Source organism: Pituophis catenifer, unplaced genomic scaffold (assembly GCF_029215685.1).
Source record: "Pituophis catenifer annectens isolate HBS135680 unplaced genomic scaffold, rPitCat1.0.hap2 SCAF_9, whole genome shotgun sequence".
NCBI lineage: Eukaryota > Metazoa > Chordata > Lepidosauria > Squamata > Colubridae > Pituophis > Pituophis catenifer.
This window is the reverse complement of record NW_027256889.1, coordinates 5579955-5592106: the sequence shown is the minus strand read 5'-3', so window position 1 is coordinate 5592106 and position 12152 is coordinate 5579955. Positions and strand designations below refer to the sequence as shown.

General features: G+C 48.2%; 2 protein-coding genes across 3 annotated transcripts in view; one reads left to right on the top strand and one right to left on the bottom strand.

Annotated features, from left to right (window-relative positions):
- Window positions 1-1419: 1419 nt before the first annotated feature.
- On the top strand, window positions 1420-6586 carry PAFAH1B3 (platelet activating factor acetylhydrolase 1b catalytic subunit 3). Its single transcript, XM_070949604.1, has 6 exons — window positions 1420-1546; window positions 2309-2404; window positions 3542-3631; window positions 3730-3846; window positions 5088-5210; window positions 5891-6586. The coding sequence occupies exons 2-6, from the start codon at window positions 2324-2326 to the stop codon at window positions 6155-6157; spliced, it is 678 nt and encodes a 225-aa protein (XP_070805705.1). The 5' UTR covers window positions 1420-1546; window positions 2309-2323; the 3' UTR covers window positions 6158-6586.
- A 1480-nt stretch (window positions 6587-8066) lies between these two features.
- CIC (capicua transcriptional repressor) overlaps window positions 8067-12152 on the bottom strand; it is a 46662-nt gene continuing 42576 nt past the window's right edge. For both annotated transcript variants that reach the window (XM_070949442.1, XM_070949443.1), the window contains exons 18-20: window positions 11262-11393; window positions 10091-10222; window positions 8067-8938 (exon numbers count right to left, since the gene is read on the bottom strand). In XM_070949442.1, the coding sequence (XP_070805543.1) occupies window positions 8589-8938; window positions 10091-10222; window positions 11262-11393 (614 nt within the window). In that variant the 3' untranslated portion in view covers window positions 8067-8588. The remainder of the gene's footprint in view (window positions 8939-10090; window positions 10223-11261; window positions 11394-12152) is intronic.

The window sequence follows — 12152 nt, the reverse complement described above, 5'->3', positions numbered from 1 at the left end:
AATCCTCCGCCCTGCCTTCTAAGGGATCCTCCCGCACTCCCAGATGGAGCAGGGCGCGGGTCACCCTAAACAGGGCGGCCGGACGATTCCCTGATGACGCAATAGAGGCGGAAAAGTAGTTAGACTTTGCCGTCTTTATCGCCACTAGGTAGGCCTTAATATGCGACCTTACCAGTGTTCGATCAGATTCAGCGAGACTGGCCCTCCAACCGCTCTCCAGGCGTCTTTTCCGGCGCTTCATTTCCCTCAGCTCCTCAGTAAACCAAGGAGCCACCCGGGATCGGCATCGGGTCAGAGGCCGCAAAGGCACAACTCGGTCCAAGGCCCCACCAGCCGCCCGATCCCAGGCGGCTACCAGGTCCTCGGCCGAGTCATGTGCTAGATCCTCAGGAAATGGCCCAAGCTCCGTCTGGAACCTATCAGGATCCATCAGGCGCCTGGGGCGGATCCATCTAATTGGGTCCGCCTCCCTGCGGCGAGGGGTCGCGGTTCGAAGATCTAGGCGAAGGAGTGAGTGGTCAGTCCATGACAAGGGTTCCATGTCTATATCCCCTATAACAAGACCACTCAACCACTGGCCAGAGACAAAAATCAGATCCAGAGTGTGACCTCCCCTGTGAGTAGGGCCATGAACTAACTGGGTCAGGTCCATGGCCGTCATGGAAGCCATGAACTCCCGAGCCACCTCAGACGTTTCACCGACAGATGGCAAGTTGAAATCACTTGGCCAATAAAGAATTCTATTCTATTCTATTCTATTCTATTCTATTCTATTCTATTCTATTCTATTCTATTCTATTCTATTCTCTGTACCTACCTACCTACACACATATATACATATAAATCACAGATAAGAGTCTTATCAAACAGGAAAACAAACTATCCAGCTATTAGCTCTTATCTACTTTATTATGCACACAGAAACTCTGGTTAACCCCGAAAAGGAGGATGCTGGGACATGTAGTTTAATAACAAACGGGAAGGCACCAGGTTGGAGAAAGCAAGTAGATAGATGTAGGCCAGGGGTGGGCAAATGTGGCCCTTTTACAACCTGTGGACTTCAACTCCCAGAATTCCTGAGACAGCCAAGCTGTCTCAGGAATTCTGGGAGTTGAAGTCCACAGGTTGTAAAAGGGCCACATATGCCCACCCCTGATGTAGGCCAACTCAGCCGTAAATCTGACTGAACCAGATGGCTAGAAACGGATAACAGGACTGCAGAGCACATGATTTTCCCAGGCCGCAGTTCCACCGGGGATGCTCTCAAGCAGCCACGTCGTCGACGGAGCCAAGAAGCGAAAGATGAATGGGACTAGAGCGGGCGATACCATTTGCTTCACCAGGAGGGTGCTGGGAGAGACAAAACGAGCCTCTTCTTCCTCCTCCTCCCCCCCCCGCTTCCAAGGTCAGGTGGTTCCGCCCAGGTGGCAGGCAGGAAACCGCTTCCAAAGCGGAGCTGAAACCGGGCGATCCCAGCAGTTTCTCCGGCAGCTGAAAGGTCGGGGGGGGACCAGTTTATGACTATTATTTTTCCCCGATTAACACCGTGAGTAGTTCCCCACCCCTTTTTTTTCGAATGGTATCGGCTGTTTGCAAGCAGTCAGAGCTTGCAGGGGGAATGAACCATTGTGCCCCGGGGAGGAGGAAACGGATTAAAAACCCCGCTTTTATTTCCTCTCCGAAAACGGAAAGATTATTAATCCGTTAGAAGGCTTTAAAAAAAAGGAGACTGGAACATGGGACACATATCAAGAACTATATGTGATGGGGGGGTGTAATCCTCCTCCGCGTTTGCCCCCCCCTTTCTGTGCATTGATGCATTGATCCACTACTATACGGGTTTGATGGAATTGGTGCAAAGGATGGGTGTAATATCAAAACGCTGCAGAGAAATGTCGTCTTTTGCCGGGGTGGAAATGGCAATGGCTGCACAGCTTCGCCGTTACTTCTAGCGCTATTAGCGCCGCATTAAAAAAAAAACAAACAAAAAACCAGACAGCCCTACAGGGATTGCAACAGAATAGGTTTACGTTTCCCCCTTCTTTGAGGAATGGGACCGCCCAAGCTTTGTACGGTGGAAGGGGGGAATGAATGGACGAAACCATTGGCGAGGGAGGAACGGTGACTGGCGCCGCCTGTATTGTTCCTGGGCGAAGTAGTCCTTTCTGGCAGGTCCAGCTGTTCTTTGGCTTTGCCCTCTGGATGGGGAGCAAGCGGGGTCCATGGTGGGATGTGCTGTGGAGGAGCGGGGAGGGCAAACTGTTAAACCAGGGATTGAGTCCCCTTCTTCTCTGCTTTGTCTCCGTAGGATCTGCAAGGGACCATGAGTGATGGTGACAAGAACCCCGCCAGCACCCCAACCCCGGTCATCGACGTCCAAGGGGATGGACGATGGATGTCGTTGGTGAGCTGCTTGCTGGGCCGCAGGGATCTAGAGAGAGTCTTGGGGTGGAGGGGAGGCACCCCCTTCTCTGGAACTGCATGGCTTCTCCGATCCCCGTATATTCTGTTAAATAACGGAGTTGGAAGGGACCGTAAGCCACGATGTAAAAAAGATGTTGAGACTCTGGAAAGAGTGCAGAGAAGAACAACGAAGATGATTAGGGGACTGGAGGCTAAAACATATGAAGAATGGTTGCAGGAACTGGGGATGTCTAGTTTAATGAAAAAAGGACTAGGGGAGACATTATAGCAATGTTCCAATATCTCAGGTGCTGCCACAAAGAAGAGGGAGTCAAGCTATTCTCCAAAGCACCTGAGGGCAGGACAAGAAGCAACAGGTGGAAACTAATCAAGGAGAGAAGCAACCTACAACAAAGGAGAAATTTCCCAACAGCGAGAACAATTAATCAGTAGAACAACTTGCCTCCAGAAGTTGCAAATGCTCCAACACTGGAAGTTTTTAAGAGGAGATTGGATAACCATTTGTCTGAAATGGTAAAGGGTTTCCTGCCTAAGCAAGAGGTTGGACTAGAAGACCTCCAAGGTCCCTTCCAACTCTGTTGTTTTATTCTATTCTTTGGAGGTTGTCTAGTCCAATCCGCTGCTCAAGGAAGAAACTCTATACCATTTCAGACAAATTGCCATCCAATTTCTTCGTAAAAAACATTTCAATGATGGAACACCCTTCTGGGAGGCAAATCGTTCCACTGATTTGTTTAACTTGGGGTTTAACTCTCCCATGCTGGCTGGGGAATTCTGAGAGTTGGAAGTCCACAAGTCTTAAAGTTGCCAGTTTTGGAGACCCCTGACTTTAAGGAAAGACCCAAAATGTTGGTGGCAATTTTGAGCTGACTCGGCTATAGTCTACTCTTGGAGGCACAACTCACTAATTTCCATGAACAGCCAAATGGGAATATATCAATATATATGTCAGAAATCTTGGGGTTAGCACCCATAAATCCCCTGTCTCAATCCACTGAATTTGGCTTTGGGTCCCAATTCCTGTGCTATTCCTCAGCTGTTTTCCCCGCTTCCAGAAATTTAGTCTCTCCTCAGCTTCCCCTCTTAAAAACTCTCCAATTTTCTCTACTTTCTGCAGCACCACCGTTTCATTGCCGACAGCAAAGACAAGGAACCTGAAGTCGTCTTTATTGGGGACTCCCTAGTGCAGCTGCTGCACCAGTTTGAGGTAAAGTGTCTCTGAAAAACTCTCCGGGGAAAATCATCAAATGGATCCATCGTTTTTATCATCTGCTCATTGGCCTTTCTCTCTATCTTCCCCACCAGATTTGGAGGGAGCTTTTCTCCCCACTGCATGCCCTCAACTTTGGCATCGGGGGCGATGCCACACAGCACGTGCTCTGGCGCCTGCAGAACGGAGAACTGCAGCACATCCGTCCAAAGGTAACAAGATGGCGGCTCATGAAATAGGCCTCAAGCCCAGGATCATCTCCCTACAGTTCTGAAAAATGTTACTCAGACCTGCTCCCTGTATATTTATTTATATCCCACCTTTATTATTTTTATAACTTAACTCGAGGCAGTGAACATATCCAACACACCTTCCTCTTCCTGTTTTCCCCACAACAATCCTGCGAGGTGGGTTGGACCGAGAGTGACTGGCCTAAAGTCCTCTTGTGGGCTTTCATGTCTAAGGCAGAACTAGAACTCACCGTCTCCTGGTGATTGGCCCAAATTCACCCAGCCAGCATTCATGGTGAAGGTGGAACTAGAACTCATTGTCTCTTACTTTCTAGCCTGGTGCCTTAACTGCTAGACCAAACTGGCTCTCATATATATATGATGGATGGATGGATGGATGGATGGATGGATGGGTGGGTGGGTGGGTAGGTAGGTAGGTAGGTAGGTAGGTAGGTAGGTAGGTAGATAGATAGATAGATAGATAGATAGATAGATAGATAGATAGATAGATAGCTATTAGGGGGAGCGTGAGATGCCAGAAATGCGAAGAATGTATTCCATCAGAAAGGACTATTTTCTTAATGGAAGCATCAAATGGGAATCAAAGAGAAGGGCAAGCTAAGGAACCTATGAGCGGATGCAATCTGAAAGATATACCCATTTAGGTTTCTCCAACTCCACCCCTTTAATTTTTCTGCTTAATAATTAGGGAGAACAAACAGCCTGAGATTATCTGGGATTCATTGCACGTTTAAAGACTTGAAACTTTTTCTTAAAAACATTCTGTTGTAAAATGCTATACGGTACCTCTATGGCAGTGTTTCTCTATGGCTGGGTGTGGAATTCTGGGAGTTGAAGTCCATACATCTTCACGTTGCCATGGTTGGGAAACACTGCTCTATCAGTTGCGCAGAGATTCCTCAAACTAGACAAACTCCAGAGCAGCATTCAACTTAAGGATTGCTGAGGACTACAAGATAAGTTTGTCTTTACTTTTCAGACTCTGTAGTCTTGTCCATCTAAAGATCCAGAATGTACACTTTTTATAGCAACAGGTTTTCCCTGCGCACGAGAGGGTGTTGTGTTGCCATAGCCAGATTTCCTGTCGTGGTGTTAGATGGGTAGCTGTGCGTAAGCACCAGGGTCATTCATTACTTCCTTTCACCCAAGCAATCAAGAGAATGATTAATGCTTTCCCTCCCCTCCCCTTCCATTGGTTCTAGATTGTGGTACTCTGGGTAGGCACCAATAACCACGGACACACTGCGGAACAGGTGACTGCTGGCATAGAATCCATTGTGCGCGTCATCAATCAGCAACAACCCCAGGCCCGTGTGGTTGTATTGGTGAGTTCCAAGCTCAACTCCATCTGATAAAAAATGCCTTTAAAAAATGCCATCCTCTAAGCCAGCCAGAATCATATTGGCCAAAGAAACTAGAATGGTGTGGTTATATATGGTTATTTTCATATTTATGAAGCCTATAGCTGTGGTCCTCGACTTACGGCTGCCATTGAGCCTGGTATTACGGTTCTAAGCCATGGCTGTCATTAAGTGGGTCACCGTGCCAGAGGTTATGACTATTGCAGCGGTTATAAAGCAAACAACACAGTCGTTAAAATAAGCTTTTATTTTCTTCAATGGGTGCTTTTTTATTTTATTTTTTGGATGGGAACTGGAATTAAATGCTGGAAAACTGGCCAAAAAAAAAAAAAAAGAGGCAAAAATCGTAGTCACATGACCACGGGCGCTGCAAATGGAAGCCCGTTGCCAAAGCAACCAAATTGCGATCACGTGACTGTAGGTCGGTGGGTCTCCATCGGAACTTCAAAATCAGTTTTTTTTTTTAAAATAGTCCTGGGGAGATGTGTCGGAACGTCGAACGGTCATTAAGTGAGGGCTATCTCTACTAAAGGAAGACTGCTTTCCCAGGTCATTGAGCCCAGCTGATGGCTCGCATCAGCTTAGAAACAAATCCCTTTGTGACTTTTAAGATCGTGGGTTTTTTTTTTCTGTATCCTGTTCAGGGCTTGTTGCCACGGGGCAAAACCCCCAACCCATTACGAGAGAAGAACAGGAGGGTGAACGAGTTGCTGGAGAGTAAGGTGCCGCTGCTACCCAATGCCTCCTTCCTCAATGTTGACCCGGGCTTTGTGCATTCAGACGGGACTATAAGTCACCATGACATGTACGACTACCTCCACCTGACCCGCAACGGGTATGCCAGACTCTGCCCTGGACTGCACCGCTTGCTGCTCTACCTACTGGGAGAATGCCATGCTCAAACACCTTGATGGATGCCCTCAATCACACCTAAGATGCTTGTCGTTGGTTTGAGTGACTGCCGGAGGCTTTAGAAGCTAGATTGCTGTTGATTCCAGATCGGCTGTTTTCAACCGACTGTAAGGTAAGTGGACTTCAACTCCCAGAATTCCCCAGCCAGCTGTGCTGGCTGGGGAATTCTGGGAATTGAAGTCCACCTGTCTTAAAACTTGCCAAGGTTGAAGAAACCTGCTCCAGTGCCAATAGTGTTTCCCACCCGTCTTCTGCCTGGCATTTAAAACTGGGCACTCCTTTACTAACTCCATAAGCCTCCGTGTGGGTTGTTTTCTTGCAAGGGGTGGGGATGATTGGCACCGTGATCTGCAGCTGCCAAAAAAAAAAAAAAAAATTGGCACAAGACAAGTTAACGGGAATCTGTCTGTTTTTATGTAATAAAAGTAACTTGGAAGTTTCTCGGCAGACATTTTTGTGTTTCTTTACCTATTAAGTGAGTTTCAGACAGGTAACTAATGGCCTAATGGAGCGAGTCATTCGTCACGTTTGGCTAGTCACCCGACTTTAAAGGGGAAAAAACTAAGGTTTTCCCCAGAAGCAATTAGCAACAATTTGCATGCGAAGTCTTTATATTTTGGAGAAATCTTGTTCCTGCTCTCTGCAAACGAGTTTTCCTGGTTGGTCCGTTTCTGAATTCCTTAAGTTTTATCTTCTTGTAGCTAAAAAAAGAGAGGCTGCTTCTGTTTTTTTTTAGCCAGCTTTTATACACAATATGAAGCTTATAGCTGTGCTGCTATATAGAACCTTGAGCCCAACATTTCTGTTGTTAAGCGAGATATTTGTGAGAGTTTTGCCCCGTTTTATGACCTGCAGTTGTTAAAGTTAGGAACACGGATGTTAAGTGAATCTGGCTTCTCCATTGACTTGTCAGTAAGGTCGCAAAAGGAGATCACGCAACCCCAGGACATCGCATAAATGTGACACTAGTTGCCAAGTGTCAGAATTCGATCACCTGACCACAGGGAAGCTGCAGCAGTCGAAAGTGTGAACAACAGTCGTCACTTTTCCGTGCCCTTGTCACTCTGAACAGTCACTAAACGAACGGCTGCAAGTTTGAGGATTACCTGAAGATGCAATTCCAGAAATCTGCACTGTGGTGCTGTAGGGAACGCTTTGTTTCAAAGCCCGGAGACAAGATTTGTGTTCTCACTGCCGTTGCAAATCCACAAGGGGAGCCGAGATACTGCTCCCCCCCCAAAAAAAAGCTTTAAAATCTGCCCCAAGGAAGGTCTTTAGTCCCCTTCTCTCCCAACAGACCTTAACCAAAACATTTCAAGCATTATCTTGGCCCCTGCAAGGATGAGAAAAGCGGAGCTGGCCAAAACGGCTGCAGGAACACTCCGTAAAAACGTCACTGCAAAGGAAAAGGAATGCAGAATGCAGAACAAACCGAATTCTCTGCAGGAACCGAAATTCTACAACCAAGACCAGATTGTTAAAGAGCTTTAATAGTATGTGAGGTGGGGCCACCCCAATACAGAAGGGGTTACACATGGTCAACATGTGGCTGTGGCCACCAGGGCACTCGTACTTGGGAGGGGAGCTCGCCAGGCCAGCTCCCTCTCTCCCAAGACCCCTCTTTTAAACTCCCGTCCAGATTTAGGCTGCGCCACACACAAAAGTCCTCGTTCCCCTCTTTGCAAGGCCCTCTTGGCGAGACTCCACGGAGCCCAGCTTTGCCCTGGATCGACTTCTCTCTCCTCCTCCTCCTCCTTTCTTCCTTCTGGCTTCTCCAAGTGACCCAGCTTGCCAAATGACCAAAGCGATCACCTGTCCGGGAGGCCCAAGCCTCCCACTCTTCCCACTGCAAGGATGGATGGAAAAGGCTCCCTTTCCCCACCCCTCCCCCTCCCCCTCCCCCGATGACTTGACACAGAAGCAATAAGTTGGTGGGATCTCCAAATACTTATAACATTATTCGAAGGAGATAAGTGTTTGTGTGTGCGGGGGAATGGGGGTATGTGGGGAAGAAATTAACACGAGGTCTTATTTTACAGGGGTTTGGTTGGTTGGTTGGTGCACCTGGGAGGGCCTTCTGGCAGCCCCCCCTCCTTCCCCAGAGGTCTCCTGGCCTGTGTCCTGGAATGGTCGATAGGTCAGCACCAACTTGAGTTCTTTTGGGAGGAGGGAAGGTGCGGAAGGACCTGTTGGAAGGCCATGCCCCATCCATGTCGGATCAGAACGGCTGAAGAGGCCTGCAAGGAGCCCAGGCAGTGTCTACAGGTTGCGGAAGCTTCTCCCGTACAGTCACAGAAGAGAGCAGGTGAGGTTAGCAAAGGGAGGGGCGCCGGTGAGGAGCAGGGCAAGGGTGTGGGGGAGGGGGTAAAGGTCTGGGGCTCCCCCACCCTCCACGCGGCTGCTTTTCTTGCTTGCTGTTGGGGCGGCTCTTCATCTGGTGGTGGTGGCAGTGGAGGTGCTGCTACCGGCCGTCCCTGGAGAAGACTGCTGGCTACAGTCCCAGCCAGCGGCTGTGGTGGAAGGGCTGGCTGCTGGCGGGGCAGCCTCTGTGCTCTGGGCGGAGTCTTGCGGGAGGCTCAACTCCGCCAGCTGTCCCTCTGCACCGCTGACCCCCATAACGCTGCCTGGGGCGCCTCCGGGCTCTGGCGTGCTGGGGGCTTGCTCCGTAGGAGTGGCTGCCTGCATAATCTTCTGCCTCACTTCCCGGATCTTGAGTTGTAAGCAGACCTTGGTGGGGAAGATGTCCGAGTAGCGGGCTTGGAAAGCTGCAGTGGCTTGGGCTGTGGAAAGCGGAGGGGAAAAAAAAAAGAACTCAGCGAGGCTCACACAAAATTGAGAACAGATGGGTAAGGGAGCAGCTCCCTGTTAGCAAGTAGTCCTCGACTTATAACCATTCCAACCCAGTATTTCTGCGGCTAAGCAAGACAGTGGTTATGTGGGTTTTGCCCCATTTTACAACCTTTCTCGACAGAGTTGTGAAGCGAATCCCTGCCGCTGAATAAGTGAGTAACCCGGTTGTTAAGTGAATCTGGCCTCCCCCTCGGCTTTGCTTGTCAGAAAGTCGCAAAAGGGGATCCCACGACACCCCTAAGGACAATGCAACTGTCATAAATACGAGTCAGTTGTCAAGTATTTGAAGTTTGATGTTTTTTCAGTGCCCTTGTTACTTTGAATGGTGATTAAATGAATGGCTGCATAAGTCCAGGACTACCTGTACAGGAAAATCTTTTCCCTAGAGCAGGGGTCTCCAATCTTGGCAACTTTAAGCCTGGAGGACTTCAACTCCCAGAATTCCCCAGCCAGCTTTGTTTTGGTGGCTGGAGAATTCTGGGAGTTGAAGTCCTCCAGGCTTAAAGTTACCAAGATTGAAGACCCCTGCCGTAGAGTTTCTCAATGTTGGCCACTTTAAGATGTGTGGACTTCGACTCCCAGAATTCTCCAGCCAGCATTGCCGTGAGTTTTAAAGTGGCCAAAGCTTGGGAAACACTGCCCTTATTCCTTAAAGCCTTTTTTCCCAAATCAAACAATCCAGAAGCACGCAGAAATGAGCACACTCTGGCCGGCAGCTTTCAAGACAGCCGTTCCTTCCCTGGCGAAGTTGGGCCAACCGGGCGCTGATCTACAATCTAGTGGCAGCTGGCAGCATACTGTAGGAGGCCATGGCAGCCAAAAGCGGATCCCCCCCAGCCCACAGGCACCAACATGAGTGACATCCAGCTGGCCACGCCCACCCCAGCCACGCCCACCTGGCCCCCTGAGGTCAAACACAACCCTGATGCGGCCCTCAATGAAATTGAGTTTGACATTCCTGCTCTAGGGAATCCAGAGCCCATTGATACTCAAGATGGCCATTCAGCTGAAAGGCAGGGTCAAGGCAGTGAATTGGGATTCTAAAGTTGGGTCACTCCAAGGCGGCAAAAATTTACTCCTACCTGAAGGGAAGAAGCCATGATCCTGGAAGAGCTGCATGACTAAAGCTCTCCTCTGATCCAGGGTACGTCGGAGTGAAGAGTAGGGCACCTTCTCATACTCCAGTTCTCCAAGTACGTCATCCGTGTCTGTGCCTACAAGAGAGATGGACACGGCTAGAAGAGGGAGTCTGTAAAGACCGTACACTTGCCAATCCCTAAGGAGGTCCATCTAGCAGGACCGAGAAGAAGGGCCTTCTCTGTGATGGCACCCTCCCCTGTGGAACATCATCCCTGTGGAAATAACACTGGCCCCCACTTCGACACGCTTTCCAAAAGCCCTGAAGATATGGTCTGCCAATTGGGGTCTGGGGTCCCCGAGAGTGGGATGGACCCCATCAAATGGTTTGTTTGATTATTGCAGCCAGGGGATGGGGGTGGGTGGGGTATTGCTGTTTTATTGTTCTTAAGCAGTGACCAAAATTGTGGAAACCTTTTGGGATCAGTGTTATTTTCTAAAACTAGCTAATAACACCACTTTTTTTTTTTTTTGAGAATAGTACCTTAAAATTATATATCAATGGAAAGATAATTTAATCAAGAATGTCATGCGATAACTTTGATGAAGGATTTGCTATTAGAATAGCAGTTACAGTATAAAGAACAAAAGTGAAACATGTAGAAAAAACGAGATATACAAAAATGATCACCATGTCAGTTAATACTTCATTGGGTAACCTTTAGCATGAATTATGGCCTTACAACGTCTTCCCTTGGAGTGAACCAAGTCTTTGAGTTCTGCAGCTGTTATAATGTGAAACCAAGATTGAATGATGGCTTCTATTAACTGGGTTTTATTGCTGGGTCGCTTCTGACTAACAAGTTTCTTTAGTCGGCTCCATAGATTTTCAATTGGGTGAAGGTCTGGGCTATTCCCAGGCCATTCCAGCAATGGAATATGATTATCTTGAAACTCAAAAAAAAAAAGTGGTGTTATTAGCCATCAAACCTCAAAAATGCACTTTACTTTAAATACACAGTATTTACACAATACTGTATATTGGGCTCTTATCCTTGTGAGCTGCTGGGATCACTTATACATTTTCTTAAATAAATTCCTTCAGTGAGCAGAGATGGCCCTCCCTTGGCAGCCTTCTTCCCCTTGTGGCTGGGATTCCCTCCAGCTTTCATCTACCTGTTTTGTCAAAAGTGAAGATGTCTCCTTCACACTTGGCGCTCTTGGGAGTGTTGGGCTCCGAACTGCAACTGGAGCGACGGCGCATCTTCCGTTTGGGGGAGATGGGGTCTTCCGTGGAGGAGTCGAGGTCTGAAAAAGGAACTCCAGGTTAGGAGGCAGACACACAAGAGATGCTCACACTCCGGCAACCTACTTCACACAAAACTCAAATTAAATTTGTCACATTAGAAACATAGTTCGATGCTGCTTGTTTTGCACATTGCTCTACAAGAGGAAAGGGGATGGGGCTAGCATGGGAGTAAAGAAAGGAGAAGGATCCAGAAGCATGAGAGAGGCCCCAGAGTGTATTCCCAGGTCCCAAATGCTATGCCAAAAGCTGCCCAAGACCCTCACCATTCTCAGTGGAGAGCCAGTTTGATGAAGTGGTTAGGATGCTGGCCTAGAAATTAGTACCGTAGATAGTGAGTTCTAGTCCTGCCTTAGGATGACTGGGTGACTTTGGACCAACCACCAGGAGGCAGTGAGTTCTAGACCAACCTTAAGCATGGAAGCTAACTGGGTGACTTTGGGCCAATCATTCCCACTTCGCTCAACCAACCTCACAGGGTTGTTGTTGTGGGGGAAATAGAGAGTAGGAAGGCATGTTGGAGATGCTCACTGCCTTAAGTTATTTGTAAAAATAATAAAGGCAAGATACAAATAAATACCGTATTTTTCAGACTATAAGACACATTGGAGTATAAGATGCACCAAGAATTTGAAAAGGAAAACAAGAAAAAAAAATTAGTTTTTGCCCTCCCCAGCCCCCAGGAGCACTCTGCAGGCCTCCCAAACCCTCTGCGTGTCCTGTTTTTGCGAAAAACAGGCCCATTTTTCGCAAAAACGGAA

Excerpts from the sequence above, each read along its gene's own strand:
- PAFAH1B3 (XM_070949604.1), top strand. The coding sequence starts at position 2,324 with ATGAGTGATGGTGACAAGAACCCCGCCAGCACCCCAACCCCGGTCATC. Across the intron at positions 2,405-3,541 it reads ATGGACGATGGATGTCGTTG|CACCACCGTTTCATTGCCGA; the intron begins GTGAGCTGCTTG and ends TACTTTCTGCAG. Across the intron at positions 3,632-3,729 it reads AGCTGCTGCACCAGTTTGAG|ATTTGGAGGGAGCTTTTCTC; the intron begins GTAAAGTGTCTC and ends CTTCCCCACCAG.